At 45.9% G+C, this 16626-nt stretch overlaps 6 protein-coding genes across 6 annotated transcripts; 3 read left to right on the top strand and 3 right to left on the bottom strand.

Moving 5' to 3' along the window:
• Positions 1 to 947: 947 nt before the first annotated feature.
• On the bottom strand, positions 948 to 2899 carry BDR25DRAFT_265054 (paraben-hydrolyzing esterase precursor; the record flags this gene model as incomplete). Its single annotated transcript, XM_033686893.1, has 3 exons — positions 948 to 2435; positions 2483 to 2506; positions 2566 to 2899. 3 exons carry the CDS (start codon positions 2897 to 2899, stop codon positions 1183 to 1185), a joined length of 1611 nt encoding a protein of 536 aa, XP_033545273.1. The 3' UTR covers positions 948 to 1182.
• A 4332-nt stretch (positions 2900 to 7231) lies between these two features.
• BDR25DRAFT_290050 (short-chain dehydrogenase/ reductase-like protein) lies at positions 7232 to 8138 on the top strand. The gene has a single exon (XM_033688496.1). The coding sequence runs from the start codon at positions 7244 to 7246 to the stop codon at positions 8042 to 8044; it is 801 nt and encodes a 266-aa protein (XP_033545272.1). The 5' UTR covers positions 7232 to 7243; the 3' UTR covers positions 8045 to 8138.
• A 392-nt stretch (positions 8139 to 8530) lies between these two features.
• BDR25DRAFT_326639 (SH3-domain-containing protein) lies at positions 8531 to 9313 on the top strand (the record flags this gene model as incomplete). The annotated part of the gene is made up of 2 exons (XM_033692291.1): positions 8531 to 8587; positions 8642 to 9313. The coding sequence occupies 2 exons, from the start codon at positions 8531 to 8533 to the stop codon at positions 9311 to 9313; spliced, it is 729 nt and encodes a 242-aa protein (XP_033545271.1).
• Positions 9314 to 10157: 844 nt separating this feature from the next.
• Positions 10158 to 11516, top strand: BDR25DRAFT_304888 (uncharacterized protein). The gene has a single exon (XM_033690310.1). The coding sequence runs from the start codon at positions 10527 to 10529 to the stop codon at positions 11442 to 11444; it is 918 nt and encodes a 305-aa protein (XP_033545270.1). The 5' UTR covers positions 10158 to 10526; the 3' UTR covers positions 11445 to 11516.
• A 36-nt stretch (positions 11517 to 11552) lies between these two features.
• BDR25DRAFT_290043 (acetyl-CoA synthetase-like protein) lies at positions 11553 to 13576 on the bottom strand (the record flags this gene model as incomplete). The annotated part of the gene is made up of 5 exons (XM_033688495.1): positions 11553 to 11872; positions 11934 to 12263; positions 12327 to 12703; positions 12778 to 13072; positions 13132 to 13576. 5 exons carry the CDS (start codon positions 13574 to 13576, stop codon positions 11553 to 11555), a joined length of 1767 nt encoding a protein of 588 aa, XP_033545269.1.
• Positions 13577 to 14877: 1301 nt separating this feature from the next.
• Positions 14878 to 16259, bottom strand: BDR25DRAFT_326637 (aerobactin siderophore biosynthesis protein iucB; the record flags this gene model as incomplete). Its single annotated transcript, XM_033692290.1, has 2 exons — positions 14878 to 15240; positions 15300 to 16259. The coding sequence occupies 2 exons, from the start codon at positions 16257 to 16259 to the stop codon at positions 14878 to 14880; spliced, it is 1323 nt and encodes a 440-aa protein (XP_033545268.1).
• Between the last annotated feature and the right edge of the window lie 367 nt (positions 16260 to 16626).

The raw sequence follows: 16626 nt of genomic DNA, 5'->3' as shown, positions 1-16626 counted from the left end.
AACAGTAACGACATACGCGAACAGCTTGATTACCTTATCCATTAACCAGTCTACTTCGTATACTCAGGCAAGCTCGTACTACGGCTCTAGTCCAGCAGTCTTCCACCAGTAACCTTCACGTTTCTTTAAAGACGTACTCTAACAGCTCGGCCGATTACATACTTGACCACCTCTCCGTATACTCGTATGACAGCATGATGCGACGCTATTCGAGAAGGATGCTCTTCTACTAGTACCTTCTATTTTACTATAACAAAGTTGTTAGTATCTCGATCGCCTCACTACCTACCCGCGTCGTATGTAAATACGAGCATTTTCCGCGACGCCAGTCGTCCGGGGTACTCTTCCACCAGTACCTTCTCGCGAACTGTACGGGAGCGATTCTACCATGCTACCAACCAATAATTTCCAATCAACAATTTACCATGTTCCATTATGAAGCGCGGGTTCTGAGGAACGCCTTCTTCAGCTGTACTCGCTCTTGAGTTTCGTAATTATTAATAATATTGCAATCAAGTCGTCATGCGCTACTTACATGCCACTAAGAAAGACATCTTGTTTTCCTTTACAATTTTCATCTCCCCCTGGGTTCAGTTCCGGAATACATCCAGCGTTATTTTTGGCATCGAAGGAAAAATCCTTCTCTAGGCGGCGGGTAAAGCTTCCAGATTCGGCGGCGAATGTCTCGTCAGCCTGCGTTATGGTGTCACTGCTGCCAGAATTTATTTCATGAAATACTTGTATGGGTGAGAAGCCCGATAGCCTCGTGCCTGGATGCCTGAGACTCGAGGCGCACGCATACAAGTAAAGGCTTAATTGGCTTTCTAAGGCTATGGTCTCGTAGAGCTTAAAGCTTAACGAAGATAGTGAGGAAATCAATAATTGAACAACGTACTTTTTTGAACTACGGATCCGTACAACGCCTTATCAAATACCCTTGTGGAATTGCGGGCAGGGTGTGTATGATGCGAGGCTCTATCCTATTCTACGCTTCATTTTCGCCGGAGTAGAATGAGTGGGATTGAGTTCTCAACAAAGGGCTGAGAAGTGCAAGCGGGCTCGTCCGCAGTCCCGTGGGCCAATAGATTTTGGGAACCGTTGGAAGATCAAATTTGATATAGTAAATCTCTTCCCAACATTTGGGAGAACGGCGAGAGGATGAAGAGGGCCGTCCTCAAAGGCCTACAACTTCGCATTCAGCATATTTCCCGTCGCTCCCACCCTTTTTAACACATCCCAAACCCTTAATCCCTCATCTAGCCTCTCATCCTCCTCGCAAACCACCGTACCTTTTGAAGTCAACGTCCTTACGTGCAACGGATGCTCTGTCCCCCAATCCATGTCCTCCCCATTCAAAAAGCTTGCGAAATTATCATGAAACGCATTCTTTACCAGTCTCTTTTCCTTCTTACTAAGACTGAATTCATTCCCCCAGAACCAAATCGCCATGTCTGTCCCATGTGTAACACCCCAACCCCGCGGCCACAGCTTATCACAACATTGCGCGCGCCATTCCATACGGTACCGGTGGATGAGATGGCCCGCGCCATGGCGGGTGAGTGCTGAGACCATCCCGCGCTCAAGCGCGTGGATTTGGATGTCTGCGTAGATGCGGCCGAAGGCTTCTTGCCAGGTTTTGCAATTCGCGGGGAGTTTTCCGTTAGGATAGTAATGGTCGATGAGGGTCTCGCAGGCTGCAAGCGGGTAGTCTGCTTGTAGGCGACGGAAAAGACTATCTAGATTGTTCTTAGGCGGTCGCCAGTTTCCATAAACGAAGTGTTCGTCTTTGCATTCCCCGATGATAAGTCTCACACCTCTGCGCTTCATCTGCGCCGCAAAGATCCCGGAGTCAATTTCATTGAGGAGGCCATGTCGGACGAAAGACCCATCTGTTGTCGCGCGGAATTGGTGGTATTTCATTTTGATGCTTGCTTGAATCAGTTTCTTGGGTTCTAGCGTCCGCAGCTTTGCGAGTTTCTCCGCAGCCGAGAGACTCATAGGGATTTGGAGAACTGAAAGAAGTTCGTTGAATTGCGCCTGCGCTTCATCGAAGGATTTCGGTTGCATACCGGGGCCGTTCGACAACATCAACGCTCTTCGCACGATGCTTTTGGAATCGGAGACCCCGAGATCATAGGCGAGTTGATGGAACGTCGAATGTGAGCCCGCGGAATATCCGCCAATGGTGATGTTGGATGCGTCACCGCCAAAGTAGCTGACGTTGTGCCACGTCCATTCTAGTGCGAGGCGTTGGTCCCAGAATCCGACGTTGGGGGACACACCTGGGGAGGCTTCGCAGAGTTCAGGAGATGCGAGGAAGCCGAAGATGTTGAGTCGGTAGGCAGGGGCTATGACGATAGCTTTGCAAGGGGTTTCGCTGAGCATGGCGCGCAGGTCGTCTTCGTTGGGGTCGCCGAATTGGAGGAAGCCGCCGTCTGGAAATACTTAGCATCTGGGAAGAAGGCTGGAAAAGGGTGCGTACGAATCCAGAATAGCACAGGCCACCCTAGAAATAATATTAGTTAACAGTTTTCTAGATAGTTGAAGAGAGTGTATAAAGTCAACCTCCTTTCGGCGGATCTCCCACCGGGATCCAAACATTGCATTGTAAGCAATCCTCATCCCACAATTCAGTATTAAGCTCATCATTCGGCTTTGGCTGTGGACAAATACTGCAACCGCCCGTATAGCGTCCCGGGTTTGCTCTTGTTCCATACCTATAGCATGCAGGCAGCGGTCTTGGCTTCTGCCATCTGAAAGGGCCTACAGGAGGTAGTGCATATGGAATGCCACCGAAGTAGTGACATAAGGGTTTGGAAGACTTGTCTATATATGTGAGACCTTCGATGAAGCCGCGGTGCTCTAGATCACGGAGGTATGGTGATGAGGCTTTTTGCATGATGAGTTGTGGATCAGGCTTATGGTGGTGGGGGTGGAGATCTATTGTGTGCAAAAATCAGGAAATTTCTTGGCGTTCCTCAGATCTTTTTTTCCCCCACCAAAATTGTATAGGAGATTAGAATCTTAATAGAATTCCTAATATATTAACAAATAACAATTAGATTAGCCCTAGGTAGGTTAAAGCCTTTAGTTTGTATAAAGAAGCGCCTATACTAACTTTTTTAGAAGTAACAACATGTTTGTTTGCAATATATCGCGCTTATAGTGTCTCTATCCTTCCTAGCTAGCCCTAATTACCCTAATATCTTAAACTAAGCACCTAAGGGCTTAATAATTATGTTTGTATAAACATCTATTAGTTTCTTCTACTTAAATAGCCTAAAACTGCAATTACTAATTATAAGGGTTGTTCTCTTTACGTAGTTTACAATGTAAAAAACAATCTTAAGGCTTATAGCAGCGTCTATAAGCCACCTACTATAAAGCTTAGGAGACCTTCTAAAATTAGTAATAAAAATAGCAAAGCTCTGTTTAAGAAGTTAATCTGCAGCAGATAAAGATACTAGAACAAATAAGCCTATTAGCTATAAATAAAAAAAGGTGTAAAAGTTAATAAATCTATAATCTCTTATTACCTTACCTAGCATAGATAGAGTAGGCGTACCTTATAGCCTTTCTTACAGGCTTATAATAAAAAGCTTTAAGAGCTCTACTATTACTCTCTTTATTAGTTTATGTAGGATAATTTAGTGTTTTTTAATAAGTCTATCTTTAACAAGAAAACTAGCTAGCAGCATAAGGCTTATAGGCCTGTAGGCTATAAAAGTTAATATACTTAGGATATAAGGCGCAGGAAGATGTGGGCTATCCTTCTAGCCTATACAGTAAACAGATACCTGCCTTGTATAGGGGTAAAAGAAGGATATTTTAATTATAAAGAGTTTATTAATTAGATTAAGCAGCGCCTTTTCTCTTTACTTTAAGCAACTTACAAGACCTAGCCTATAGTTATAGTCCTTAATAACATCTTAATCTATTAGAATAAAGCTGTTATAACTATTTTTAAGGCTGCTAGCTATATTGTCTGTTTCCTCTTACTATACTTACCTAACTATAATCCTATTAAGTTAACTTTTAGAGTATTAAAAGCATAAATTAAGAGGAACTATCTATACTATTAGCAGCAGTATACAAGCTTTAGCCTATTCCTTAAAGACATAATTAAAAGCAGTAAGTGCAATTATTTTACTAGGAAACACTTTACATACACTGCTAAAGGGTTATATATAGAGCTAGAGGAGCTTAATTAGGTAAGAGCTAAAATTAGCGCTTAACAGGGTTATAATAAGGATTCCTAGGATAACAGAGACTATAAGGATATTAAGTTATAAAACAATAAGACATTAAACTCTAATTAACCCTATTTAGCTACTAAAAACCTTATGTCTGTTAGAATCCTAAGTCTATTAAATTCCCTTCTTAGCACTTAATTCCTGCCTTGTTACCTTACAGATATTTAATAGTTCTTAAGCAGTTTAATATTTAGGTTTAAATTAACAAAGCTTATTATAAAAATAACATACTATCTTATCCTTTAACCTAAATAGAGCTTCTACTGCTACTATATATAATTTACTCTAAGGGATTAACATCTTTTTAAGATCCTTTAACATCTACTTCTACTTTATTACTACATCCCTTACCTATATATAGTCCTTATAATTCTTAACTAGTTGTTGTTTAATAAGCTAGTTAAAAAACTCTTTTACTAACACCTATAAGTTATCCTTTCTGCTGCTAGCAATAAGGCTTAAGCTTAGAATAGGTATAGGTTATTTAGAAGTCTCTAGGCAAAAAGCAGCTATTAAAGAAGCAAAAAGCAGATAAGGTATGTTTAAGAACAAAAATAGCAGATTTCTTAGACCTAACATATTATAGTTAGTTAATTAAAACTGCTGCTAAAGCTGCTGCTGTTAAAAAGCTTACTTTCTTATCTTTTAAGCCTCTTACTATTTATTAGCTGCTTCTTTTATAGCCTATAGTCTCTTTTAGATCCTATGTTTTTTAGCTACTTTTATTATTTTCCTAAGCTTATTCTTATTACTTAAGGATAATAAGGAGCTATAACGCTTCTTTTTTTGCCTATTGTGCAGGTTTACTCTTAGCTAGTTCCCTATTAAAGTTTACTAGTATTATATAAGCTCTATTAGTAGCTAATTTATATATACTTAGCTTTTAAAAATTACCTAAGCCTACAACTCTAAATTAGCGTCTTTTACAGTAAAGTGCTTATAGGTAGCCTAGTAAACGTAGTAAAAGTGCTTAAAGTTATTACAGGTTAATACCTAGCACTTCTACATATAAAAGATCTAACTCTAGCTATTAATACTAGTAGTAAGATCTTAGATCCTTTAACAGGTATAATTTTTATTTAACAGCTGCTGTGTGTGCTAGGGCAACTTTTCTCTATAGCCTAGAGTAATAGAAAGATTAGATAAAGGCTTATTTACTAACTAGTTATGTAGAAAGGCTTTTATTATTACCTTATATATAAGCTTTACTTCTACCTTAATATCTACCCTATCTACGCCTTTAAGGCGCCTTATATAGTGTTTAACGCTAGAGAACAGCCTCTGTTCTTTACTAAGCCTAAAGTCCTCTATTATTTAGAGCTGCTAGCTAGCCCCCTACTTGTTAGCCCTATATTAAACAGCGTGTAAGGTAATATAGAAATCTTAAGCCTTTATATGCTCTTATATAAAAGGGCTTTTAATTATAGCATTAACCTAATTCTTTACCTATAAAAGCAAGAAAAACGCCTAAGAAACAACCTTATCTACTAGCCTACTATTAGCCTTATTACTATTCACGCGCACTAAATATTGTACAGTAATGTTAAACTCCACTATTTAATTAGAGGGGGAAGACTCCCTAGCAGCTGCAGGAGCAGGAGCAGGCTAAGATAAGATAAAAGTTAGAGGGAAGCTCCTTAGCAGCAAAAAAAGGTTATCCCTAAGTATATTAGATAAAGTATTAGGCTTAGAGTAATAAGCAGAAACTATAGGAACAGCTTCTTACTAAGCTAGAGTAAAAGAAGCAGATTATTTAGTTGCTTTTACTACTTTCTAAGGTGCAGGCTTGCTCTTAGTAGGCGCTAAAATATAGTAAGCTTTTTCTACTTTACCCTTACTATTAGGTTAACTTATAACGCGCTAACTTTAGTTTAGTACTACTAGCAGTCTCCTTACGCTTACTTAATAGGCCCTGTGCCCTTGCACGCGTAGAATAGGCTAGTAGGTTGCCACTAAAGTTAATTTAACATGTCTAGGTAGCTAGGGCTGCTCTAGCCTTCTGTTTTAGGCCTATTATTGTCCTGTTACTCTAAAAATTAAGCTAAAAGCAGTATCTCTATATAAACTTAAGGCTTTAACTTACTAATAATATTTAAAAAGGATTTGTTAATATATTAGGAATTCTATTAAGATTGTAATCTCCTATGCAATTTTAGTAAGGAAAAAAAAGATCTAAGAAACGCCAAGAAATTTCCCGATTTTTGCACACAATAGATGAGTGCGGAGGTTGTAGACGATCCTCCACCTCGGCTCCGCATCCTAGTTGTGGATTAGGTAATTACATGATTGAACTTCAATAGTGCAGCCAGCATTGAAATGTGAATCCGCAAAATCAGAAGTTGGTTTGAGAATGTTGGGGAATAAACCCCTGGATTTCATCTCATATAATGAGGTGAAATATTTAGAGATTGCCTAGGTCCAAAACTTGAATTGAATCTCACCTGATGAGAAGCTGCTTTCCCCTTTCTCGCGAACTCTATCCTGTTCAGCGAACGCAGTAGCCATATCATACTCAAGTAGGATGCGAAATAAAGAATAGGAGATTGTGGTGATGGATTTCACCTCGGAGCGACCTACCCGATCCTCAATGCCGGAGATGCAAAGAACCATGTCGATGACGTTGGAACAGCATCCTTACTATGCAGTTGAGTGCTGGAACTGCTCTATACTCTTTAATTTTACAAGTCGGATAACATGAAGCTAATGAATTGATAGTTGCTAGCGAACCGGACGGGGTGTACCCACTCTCCACTATCTCCGTCGTATTGTACGACGAATTTGGTGTTTCAGGTTTAGCGTCTTCGAGAGGCGAGGGTTGTAATTGGTTGATATAATCCTACATCTGCACTACAGCGGATGGCTTCTAGTTTCGCATTCTCGTTCGTAATTCGCAATGTTAGCGTGGTTGAAGCATATAAACCCTCTGCCCAAGGAGGGAGATATTTCAGATAGTCTTCAATCTTCATAGTCTTCAATCCCCACAGTCCAAGATGTCGTTCAAGTACAACAAAGTCCTGCTCATTGGTGCTACATCTGGTATTGGCGAGGCGTATGCGGAGAAGGTTGTCCAAGATGGAAAGAAGGTTATCGTCGTTGGGAGGAGGATGGAGAATCTCGATGCTTTTGTCGAAAAGCATGGCAAAGACAAGGCTGAAGCAGTTGCGTTCGACATTACCCTGCTGAACCAGATTCCCAAATTCGCGGAGGATATCACGAGCAAGCACCCAGATCTGGACTGCGTGATCCTCAACTCGGGCATTCAACGAGGTTTCGACTTCTCCAAACCAGAGACTGTGGATCTGTCGGTTGTTGGGCTTGAGCTCACCACCAATTACCTCTCGTACGTCCACCTGACACATGCCTTTCTCCCACATCTCCAGAACCAGCAAAACGAGACGGCTCTCATCTACACGTCATCCGGACTGGCGCTGGTTCCGATCGCTACGTGTCTCAACTATTGCGCGTCTAAAGCCGCGCTCCACCATTTCCTCCTGTGCTTGCGGGAGCAGCTCAAAGAGGGTCTGGGGAATGTCAAAGTCATTGAGATATTCCCACCAGCGGTACAGACGGAACTGCACGATGAGAAGCATCGTCCTGATATCAAGAACGGCGGAGCTATAGGAATGCCATTGGACCAGTTTACGGAGGAGTCATGGGGAAAGATGGTTAAGGGCGAGGAGCAGATTCCAGTTGGAATAGTGGATATGCTGTTCAATTCTTTCGAAAAGACTCGCCAGGAGAGGTTTCACAAGGTTGCTGAGATGCTGAAGGCTCACGGAGGAGGTGCTTAGCACGTGAGAGCCTTGAGACGGGAGGGTGAGCCACACGCACTGACCATTGGGACCTTGCTTACCAGCCAGGAACGGACAGGGGATGGTGGCCCGGGGTTACTGACAGCGATCCAGAAAAATAAATGGAGAAAGAGTTCAAAATTTGAATTGAGAATAATTGAACTTATTTGCTCGATGAAAAAAGCTAAACTAGAACCTTTTCACATGGAAGACATTCAACAGCGTATGAAACGGAACTTGCACAGCCTCAATTCATTTGCGGCGCGGCACAGCCTTGCCGAGACGTGGCCCTCAACACGAGCTGAAGGGATTGAACCTCTCACCACCCCAGCAATCTCAATCTCCGACTCCTCAACCACACAAAATTGCCAGTCCCCAACCATTACTTGATCGGTCCGTGATTCTCTCGCGATACTGCCTGTTCTCACGACGCTCTTTGTGAAGGTGATTAACACCATCCCAGATACTCCATCCATCGCCGTCAACATGTCGGAGGGGTTCAACAATGCCATGACCAATAGGTCTCTTCGCGTGATCAAGACGGTACGGAACACGCCTTCCCCACTGCGAATAATTTGTCTAATACGACACTTGTAGGAGCTCGAGTTCCTCGTCGACTCCAACGTGATTACGAGTCAGCAGTTCAACGCCATCATTAACCACCTCCCCCTCTCCACCTCGATGCATGCCCCGCTGCCCGCCGCCCAAGAAATCCCTATCCCGCAGATGAATAACCTGAACATCAAGAAAGAGTCAACACCAGAGCCAGAGAAGAAGGTTGGATACTATGCCGCCGAGACCAGCGCTGCTAACCTACCGCCACCGGCCTACCCAACACCGCCAGCTGCTCCCGTCGGCCCTCCGGCTCTCGCACACGCCACCGCCATGTATCAGTATAATGCACAAGACGCCGGCGACCTTGCACTGATGCCAAATGACAACGTCGTCGTTACTGAGTACATGAACAACGAGTGGTGGAAGGGACGCAATGAGCGCACCGGACAGGAGGGCATCTTCCCTGCCAGCTACGTCCGCCGCGAGGAAAAAGCCATTGTTCCCCCAGGACCATCGCCATTACCGTCCGGACCACAACCTAGCAACTACGGCAACATGCCGCTGGATGTTAGCAATGGCGCGACGAGTGATCCTCATCAGCAGCCAGGGAAGGGTGGGGAGATGGGCAAGAAGTTCGGCAAGAAACTGGGCAATGCTGCCATCTTCGGAGCTGGTGCAACTATTGGTGGAAAGATTGTCAACGGCATATTCTAAACTTTATTTGAGATCATTTGGGGATTTGAGTCTGGTCCGGATTTTAAATTTATTCATAGGAATCGGGCGTTCGTGACTTTCGGATTCTTTTCGTGCATAATGGATATATATGGTTTCGCTGATAGCTTCGTAGTTTCTCTTAAATGGTGACATGGGTCTGCGTAAAAGGAATATCCAGGTTCTTTTAATGTTCTTTCTTCGGATTCTTCGTTTAAGTCAAATGTGATCCGCGATTTCTACTTCCGGTAGATAACGTTGCGTACCTTTCCTGATGAGGATAATCTTTACTTCCCCCTTTCACTTCTGCTTCATCTCATCTTTCTGCTGATGTCACCCCGCAATGCTGGAAGAGGAGTACACCCCAAAAATCGGCCTTGTCTCCGTTTCTTTCTCCGTTTCGTTATCACCCCCTCGAAACTAATGCATGTCTCGTCGAATGTCTCCCACGGTGACGGTGAAGTCGCATTCACATTCACAAAAATCATACGATTGGTTTCCGTGGCAAACGAAGTAGTTAGGGGGCTCTTCGATACGACTCTGTTGCTTTCCCTTGCGAGCGATAGATCCTGAAATATTAAACCTTTTCTATACTCTTCTCTGCATTGTTTCCGAAGCCTTTAGCGTCGAGGGGCGTCAACTTAATATCCTCGTCTGCGCTCTGCGCTGGGGAAGGTCGGGAACTAAACCCCGCTGTTAGCACCCTGAACGACACTACCGCCCGGGTGCTTCCGCCCGCGCAAGAATGTCTTCCCAGGGGACCTCTTGCGGTTCCTGGAGAAGATCTGACCGGGCTTTAAGACCGACCGATGCGTCCGCCACTCTGGTAGTTTCTCAATCAACAGACCCTCGACCCCGAGCCTCCGATGCAGCAACCAAAGCTGCCACTCCATCAACATCAAAGCCGTGGGTACACCGCAAACGAACTTACTTTGCATACTGCCTGATCAGCTTCAACTGCCTCGGGATACCGCTCTCTTTTGGTCCTTTTCTCGAGTACTACTACACCGTATCTCCGCACACCTCACTTCTCCCCCTCTCCTCTATCATCGCTGTCCAACTATTTTGTATATTTGGCCTTGTAATCCCTGCTGCGTGGCTATACAGACGCGGAGATTTGAAGATATTGGTTGTGGTAGCGACTGTGCTTGCGATCGCTGGTCAGTTTGGTCTCTCCTTCAGCACGAGCCTTCGGTTTACATGGTGGTACATGCTCATGATGCAAGGGATTCTGATGGGCATTGGACTAGGGATTCTGCTCGTGGCTGGAATCCTCTGTCTCTCGAGCCACTACAAGAACAATATTCCACTGGCTTCAATGACTGGAACAATCATGGGACCACTTGGTGGGGTGATCTACACAACTGGCTCGTACATTCAATTCCAGGAGAGGGAGTTTCAGAAAGCATGCTGGATCAACTGCGGCATTATGGCGGCCACGCTTGTTCCTGCCTGCTTCTTGATGAAGCCCTCCGAGATATACGGCAGGCTTTCAACCCAGGCACCAGAGGAGTCGACCAGAATCTGGAAAGAAAAGGACACTCTTCTTTTTACCCTCGGATATCTTTGCTTGTTTTTCGGACTTTTCACTTGGCCGGCTTACATTGTGCTCATGATTGCTAGCACACCGCAACACGAGTTCCCGACGTCGCCCACGGTGGTCCTCATGATCACGTACGGTGTTTCGATCCTCACAGCCCCAATCATGACCAGTGGCCTGGTGTTGCGAACGAACGGTGCGCTGAATACCTTTATTCTTGCGGCTGTTGCAGTCGGAGCGAGCTTTATTTTCCCCTCCCAAGCACCTTCGTTATTAGCATTTGAGCTATGGTGCACTCCTTACGCCGTAGGACTTGGTGCTGTTCTTGGGTTGTATATCAGAGTCACTAGCATTTTCCATTTCTCGGATGCGACAAGGCCTTTCGATAGGCCAGCGCGGATATCAGCGTTGCTGACTTTGGTCGGGATTGTGGCAGCGGCAGGAGTCGTGACTACGGCGGCTTTGGTTGAAATGGATGACGGAGGATTCAAAATTGCGATGTTAATCAATGGCATCGTGGTAATGGCTGGAGGTTTGCTTATGTGGGTGGGTAGGTGGTTCCGGATAGGCAGTCGGGTTTGGTTTTGCATTTAGGGGTTGGGAGGTGTGCCCATGCATGCACCTTTAGTCTTTACTTTACTTTTAGAGACCTGATTTTGCTTGTAAAGAGCTCGGTTTTGCTTTTATATTACAATTGCTATCCTATCTGGCCATCAACTCTTCCGCAAGTTCCCGTAGTATAAATTTCTTTATCTTTCCGCTCCCCGTTAATGGAACATTAGTATCGCAGTCTTCGCCCAACCACAGCACATGCGCAGGTGCTTTGTGTCTTCCCAATATATTTCTTACCCAAGACTTCAACTGGCTGAGCGTTGGTTTCTGAGCTCCGTCTTCGAGTTGTAGAAATGCAACTGGGACTTCTACATAACGCGGATGCGACACACCGACCACAATGGCGCGGGATATTGCTGGATGCCCTACAAGTCGTTCTTCAATCTCCAGCGGATATATATTCTCGCCTCCTAGATCTGTTAACCTAGATCCGTCCCCTCTACCCAAAACAGAAGACGCGGGGATACATACCACGTATAATAATATCCTTAAACCTCCCCGTAATCGTACAATACCCGTCTACATCCAGTACCCCTTCATCCCCAGTCTTCAACCACAATTCGCCGAATTCATCATGTACCAGCACTTCAGCTGTCTTCTCCGGGTTTTCCCAATACCCGCGACATAGCTGATACCCCGCTACGCAAAGCTCTCCTCGAACGCCGATTGGAACAATCTTCCCATATCGATCTATAATCTTGACCCTTGCGTGCGGCATAACAGTCCCCACAGTCGTGAGTCGAGCATGAAGGGAATCAGTAGTGTGGGCGTTAAAGACGGTTGGCGAGGCTTCCGTAAGCCCTTTCTCCCTGTTAGCTCTTCTCTCCGCTCCACACTTGCTGCGTCCTCCTCTCGAATACGTACCGTAGCTAGAAGTAAACTCCACCATCCCCAAATCTTCAACCATCTTCTCCATCAACCACTTCGGCACTGGACTGCCCGCTACAATTCCCGTCCGTAATTCGCTCTGCCAACCACCCGGTCGCGGGAGGCTGAGGATGGATTCGAGCATTGCGGGGACGCCGTGGAGAGCTGTGCAGCGCTCATCCGATATTGCGTTTAGTGTGGCTTCGGCGTCAAAGGCTTCGGCAGGATATACCGCTTTGCCGCCGTGTGTGAGGGTTGCGAGGAGGCCGAGCGTGAGGCCAAAACAGTGGAAGAGAGGGGGTGGACAGCAGAGGATGTCGTGAGGTGTGAGATTCATTCGCGAGCCGATAAAGTGGGCATTGTTTAGGAGGTTGCTGGGGGACCGGTCAGTCTGCGAAAACAATTCAAGATAATATGATAGCAAGAAGATGGCGATAGTGAGAATTACTGATGTGTGAGCATAGCGGCCTTCGGATTCCCCGTACTTCCACTAGTGAATTGAAGATTCACTACATCGAACGGACTAATTATCCCGTCAAAAATATCGAGTAGTTGCTCTGGGATCTGGCCCGCTTGCGCTAGCATGTCTTCATACCGTAAACACCCTTCGACATCTCCTCGTAGAAGGCATACTGTCTTCAATTCGAGCTTCTCACCTCCCCGTTCAAATTCTCGTAGCCGTAGAAGTAGAGGCATATTATCAGTCCGCCCGATAGTAGGCGTCGTGAACAGTATCTTACATCCTGGAATCATCAGCTCACATCCATAACCCTTCAAGAAAGGCAATTGGGAAGAAGCATACCGGTATACCTCAAAGCTCCCTCTACTTCCGTAACCGTATACGTATTGTTCAACGTCACACACACCGCACCCACTCTCGCACAGGCAAAAAAAACGGCAACATATTTCTCACAGTTCCCAGCTATTATCCCAACCCGATCTCGCGGTCTCACACCCCATTTCAATAGCGCGCGTGCGAGAAGATTCGATTCGTCCCATAGTCGCGTATAGGTCCATCGTGCGCCTGTCCAGGGGATGATGAGGCATTCGCGGGACGAGTGGATGGTGGTTTGGCGGAGGAGGAGTTGGGGGAGGGTGAGAGTTTGGAGAGGGGGATGCAGAGGACCGGTGACAATGGATAGGTTGGGGTATGGCGGAAGGGTGTAAGGGTCTATCAAGAGCAGGGTTTGGGTTAGACGGTGGAGGGGTGAGGAGGAAGAGGGAGAAGGGGAGGGGAGGGTTGACATGGGGAATTGATTGAGAGTGAAGGGGGTTGAAAGATAGAGAAAGGGATGAAATGCCGAGAGGCGGTTCAACGACTTGAACTGTAATGCTGAGAGAGGTAATGGAATGCGATGATTGAGAGGTATAATGATGTTAGAGTGTACAAGATCAACCACAGAATCTCGAAGAGGTTTACTTTGCTGTTTGCCATGGCTCCAAGGTAAGAATCTAAACTTGACCTCGGATTGAGATTTGCTGCATGCATCTCAGTTTCTGGCACAGTCGTAGCTGGCAGCGCGTCAACCTGAATGACATCGCGCCTTACCAAACCTCAATTCAATTTCGCCCCGTTTGGCTTGAGTGCTAAGACCATCGCAAAGCGCCCCTCCCTCGCCACCCTCCGCTCACATGCATTGCAAAAATCACTCTTCCACTTTCCTATTCTAGGATATTCCGACATAGTATGTTGCGAGTCGTCATGTCGATCGCGACATCCATGACCGCTGCGTGTAATCCTTGTCACGAAATCTAATCTGATAAGATAATGCCGATGTCGGAAACCTTCCACTCCCAAGGATTCTACATTCTTTCTCCACTTTTCCAAGGCGGTTGCGAGCAAATTTTTATCGGATGTTCGATTGGAGCCGAGAGAGTCAAGGCTTGGAGGTGTCTGGTCTTCTGGTTACGTTCAAATTTCCAATTCCGTAATATCCCGTGCATGCCTGCATTCCGTGTAACCCGTCAAACGCAGCCGGACAAAGTTATCAGATCCGCCCTCATTCACCCGAGCCGTCTCGGCAGAACTTCCCCCCGCTGTCCTATCGAATCAGCTCATCTCGGGTAACGAGCCTCGTCGTATCAGGCATGCAAATTTTATCAGATCCGCTGCACACCGTGCTCCGAGTTTCGGCCCTCGGTGGCAGGGTGCAAACAGAGTTATCTGATCCGCACCCTGCGTTTTTGGCGGCTGGGCAGGTGGGAGGAACTAATTTAATCAGATGGACCGATTGGTGCATGGCGTGGGATGGGAGCCGTGTGCCAAGGTAGTGGTGGGAGAGGCTTGGGCTTAGCGGGGGTTTGTGAGCGGGGGTGAGCGGAAACGGGATATTGGGGTTGAAACGGAGGAAGGGTGATGGGTGAAGGCAGAATTGAGAAGGGAGGTCAGAAGTTCGGTCTATGGTTGCAAGAGGATGCTAGTGAGGCACAACCGTGCTCTGGAGTTTCAAAGTATTGAAGACATCTGAGAATTGCATCCATTACTTTTTTTATACTTGTGTACGTAAATGACATGGTCCATCCAAACCTCAAACATCTATCTCTATCCCTACAACTTCGCAAGTGCATCCAAACTTGGCCTAACCGCCTTCTCCCCATCCCAAACAAGCGGACTCAGCATAAAAAACTTCTCTCTTGAAACCATCATCAGCGCGCTACGTTTATGCGGCAGATCAACTAGTTTCTCGATATGAAACCCATGGGCGAAATCATATGCCAATACCGTGCTATTCGTTGCCTTAGGCTCACCCACGATATTCGTGGTGCGAGGTTCGTCGAGAAACATGTAGTGCATCAGCCCGCTCCACCACGCAGACACACGGTATGGGCCTCGGAAGCGGATATCGCCTACGAGGGAGTGGCGGCCACGGTCATATGGGGAGGCGTTGTAGTGGGCACCGAGTTGATCTTCCTATATCAATTGTTAATAAAAGTCTGTCATTCTGATGTAGCAAAGTAAACGTAACATACCATTGCCCAATACACCTCAAAATACGCAAACAGCACGTCATCAAATGCCGCAAACATAGTAAGCACATGCGGATCCTCATGAAGTTTTTTGAGATACTCTCGATGTTGGTCTAGCGTCCCGGTTTCGTTCCAGCCTGCAGCAACGCGAGGGTCATTTTGCCATCCGTGGAAGAGATTGAGATGGTCGTCGTTTGTATGATCGAGTGCAATCATCGAGAAATGCTCGTTTAGATGGGGTATCCAGCGACTGTATATTATCGAGCCAGGATTAGGTTTTGGTGCCCGTATTGGATGTATCGTATGTCGAGATGGAGCAGGGAATTGCGTCGTTGGGGCTGTTTGGAATGGGAAGAGTGGATATTCTGTCGAGATGGGCTGGTTTGAGGAATCTAGCCGAGGCGCCCATACTGGACGGGAACCAAAGGGGCAACCAGCACCTTGCCAGAAGCAGCTCCGGAGGAGGAGGTATCCATCCTGGGGAGCAGAGGAATTTGAGGAGGGAGGATGTGGGTGAAAGAGGCCCTTTGATCGCAATGCTGTAGCTAGTAACTCAGATTCGCTGCCAGAAAACAATACTCTCATTTTTTCTACTAGCGGATGCAGCGTGATGAGCGCATATGATATTAGCCACATCTGGGCTACGGTAGGCCTGGGACCTGTCCACGAGATAGTGGACATGGGGGCCCGGCGAGTCCTTGCCCATGAGCTGTTATTTCCATCGGGAGGAGCTTGATTTTCTGGAAGGACAGCTATATCGCTGAAGGATACCGAGCTGTTATGGAGCTGCATAGAGGGAGAAACTCCATTCTCTGTATTCTCAATTAAGGACGGTAAAACTTGAAATATTTTGGCCTCTCCTTTCGGTGCGATGTTTGTGATCGTATATGCGGTGAGGTATGGATGTGGTAGTTTTAGAATGGTGGGCTCAATTGAGGAGTCTGCTTTCTTTGGTTGTGCCATAGTGGTCAACCAACTGTCTTGGCTGTGCGGAAAGGATGATTGAGAGAAGGACTGAAGATTTTTTGGAAGCTGAAGCAGCATGCTGAATAGGGAGAGGTCTACAGAAACGAGCTTGGACGTGATGCAGTATCCAGAATTTGTTCACATTTGAAATTTTGAATAGGGATACTTCTCATTTTCAGCTCCCTGCGGCTTTTTTTTTTTTGGATGCACTAGCGGAGATCGGCTTGGATACTTTGAACCTTGCATGCAACCCCATGTCGCAGGCAGAGTTACCTCGCTTATGGGCCGGTTGTGACGTATTTTGCGGTATGTCTTTCGCTATTCGGCCCCCCCCCCCCCCCACTGATTGTTTTTCAGCCTACCT

The sequence above is a fragment of the Lindgomyces ingoldianus genome (assembly GCF_010093535.1).
Source record: "Lindgomyces ingoldianus strain ATCC 200398 unplaced genomic scaffold BDR25scaffold_24, whole genome shotgun sequence".
Lineage (NCBI taxonomy): Eukaryota > Fungi > Ascomycota > Dothideomycetes > Pleosporales > Lindgomycetaceae > Lindgomyces > Lindgomyces ingoldianus.
The sequence above is the reverse complement of the archived record's forward strand: the minus strand, read 5'-3'. Positions and strand labels throughout refer to the sequence as shown.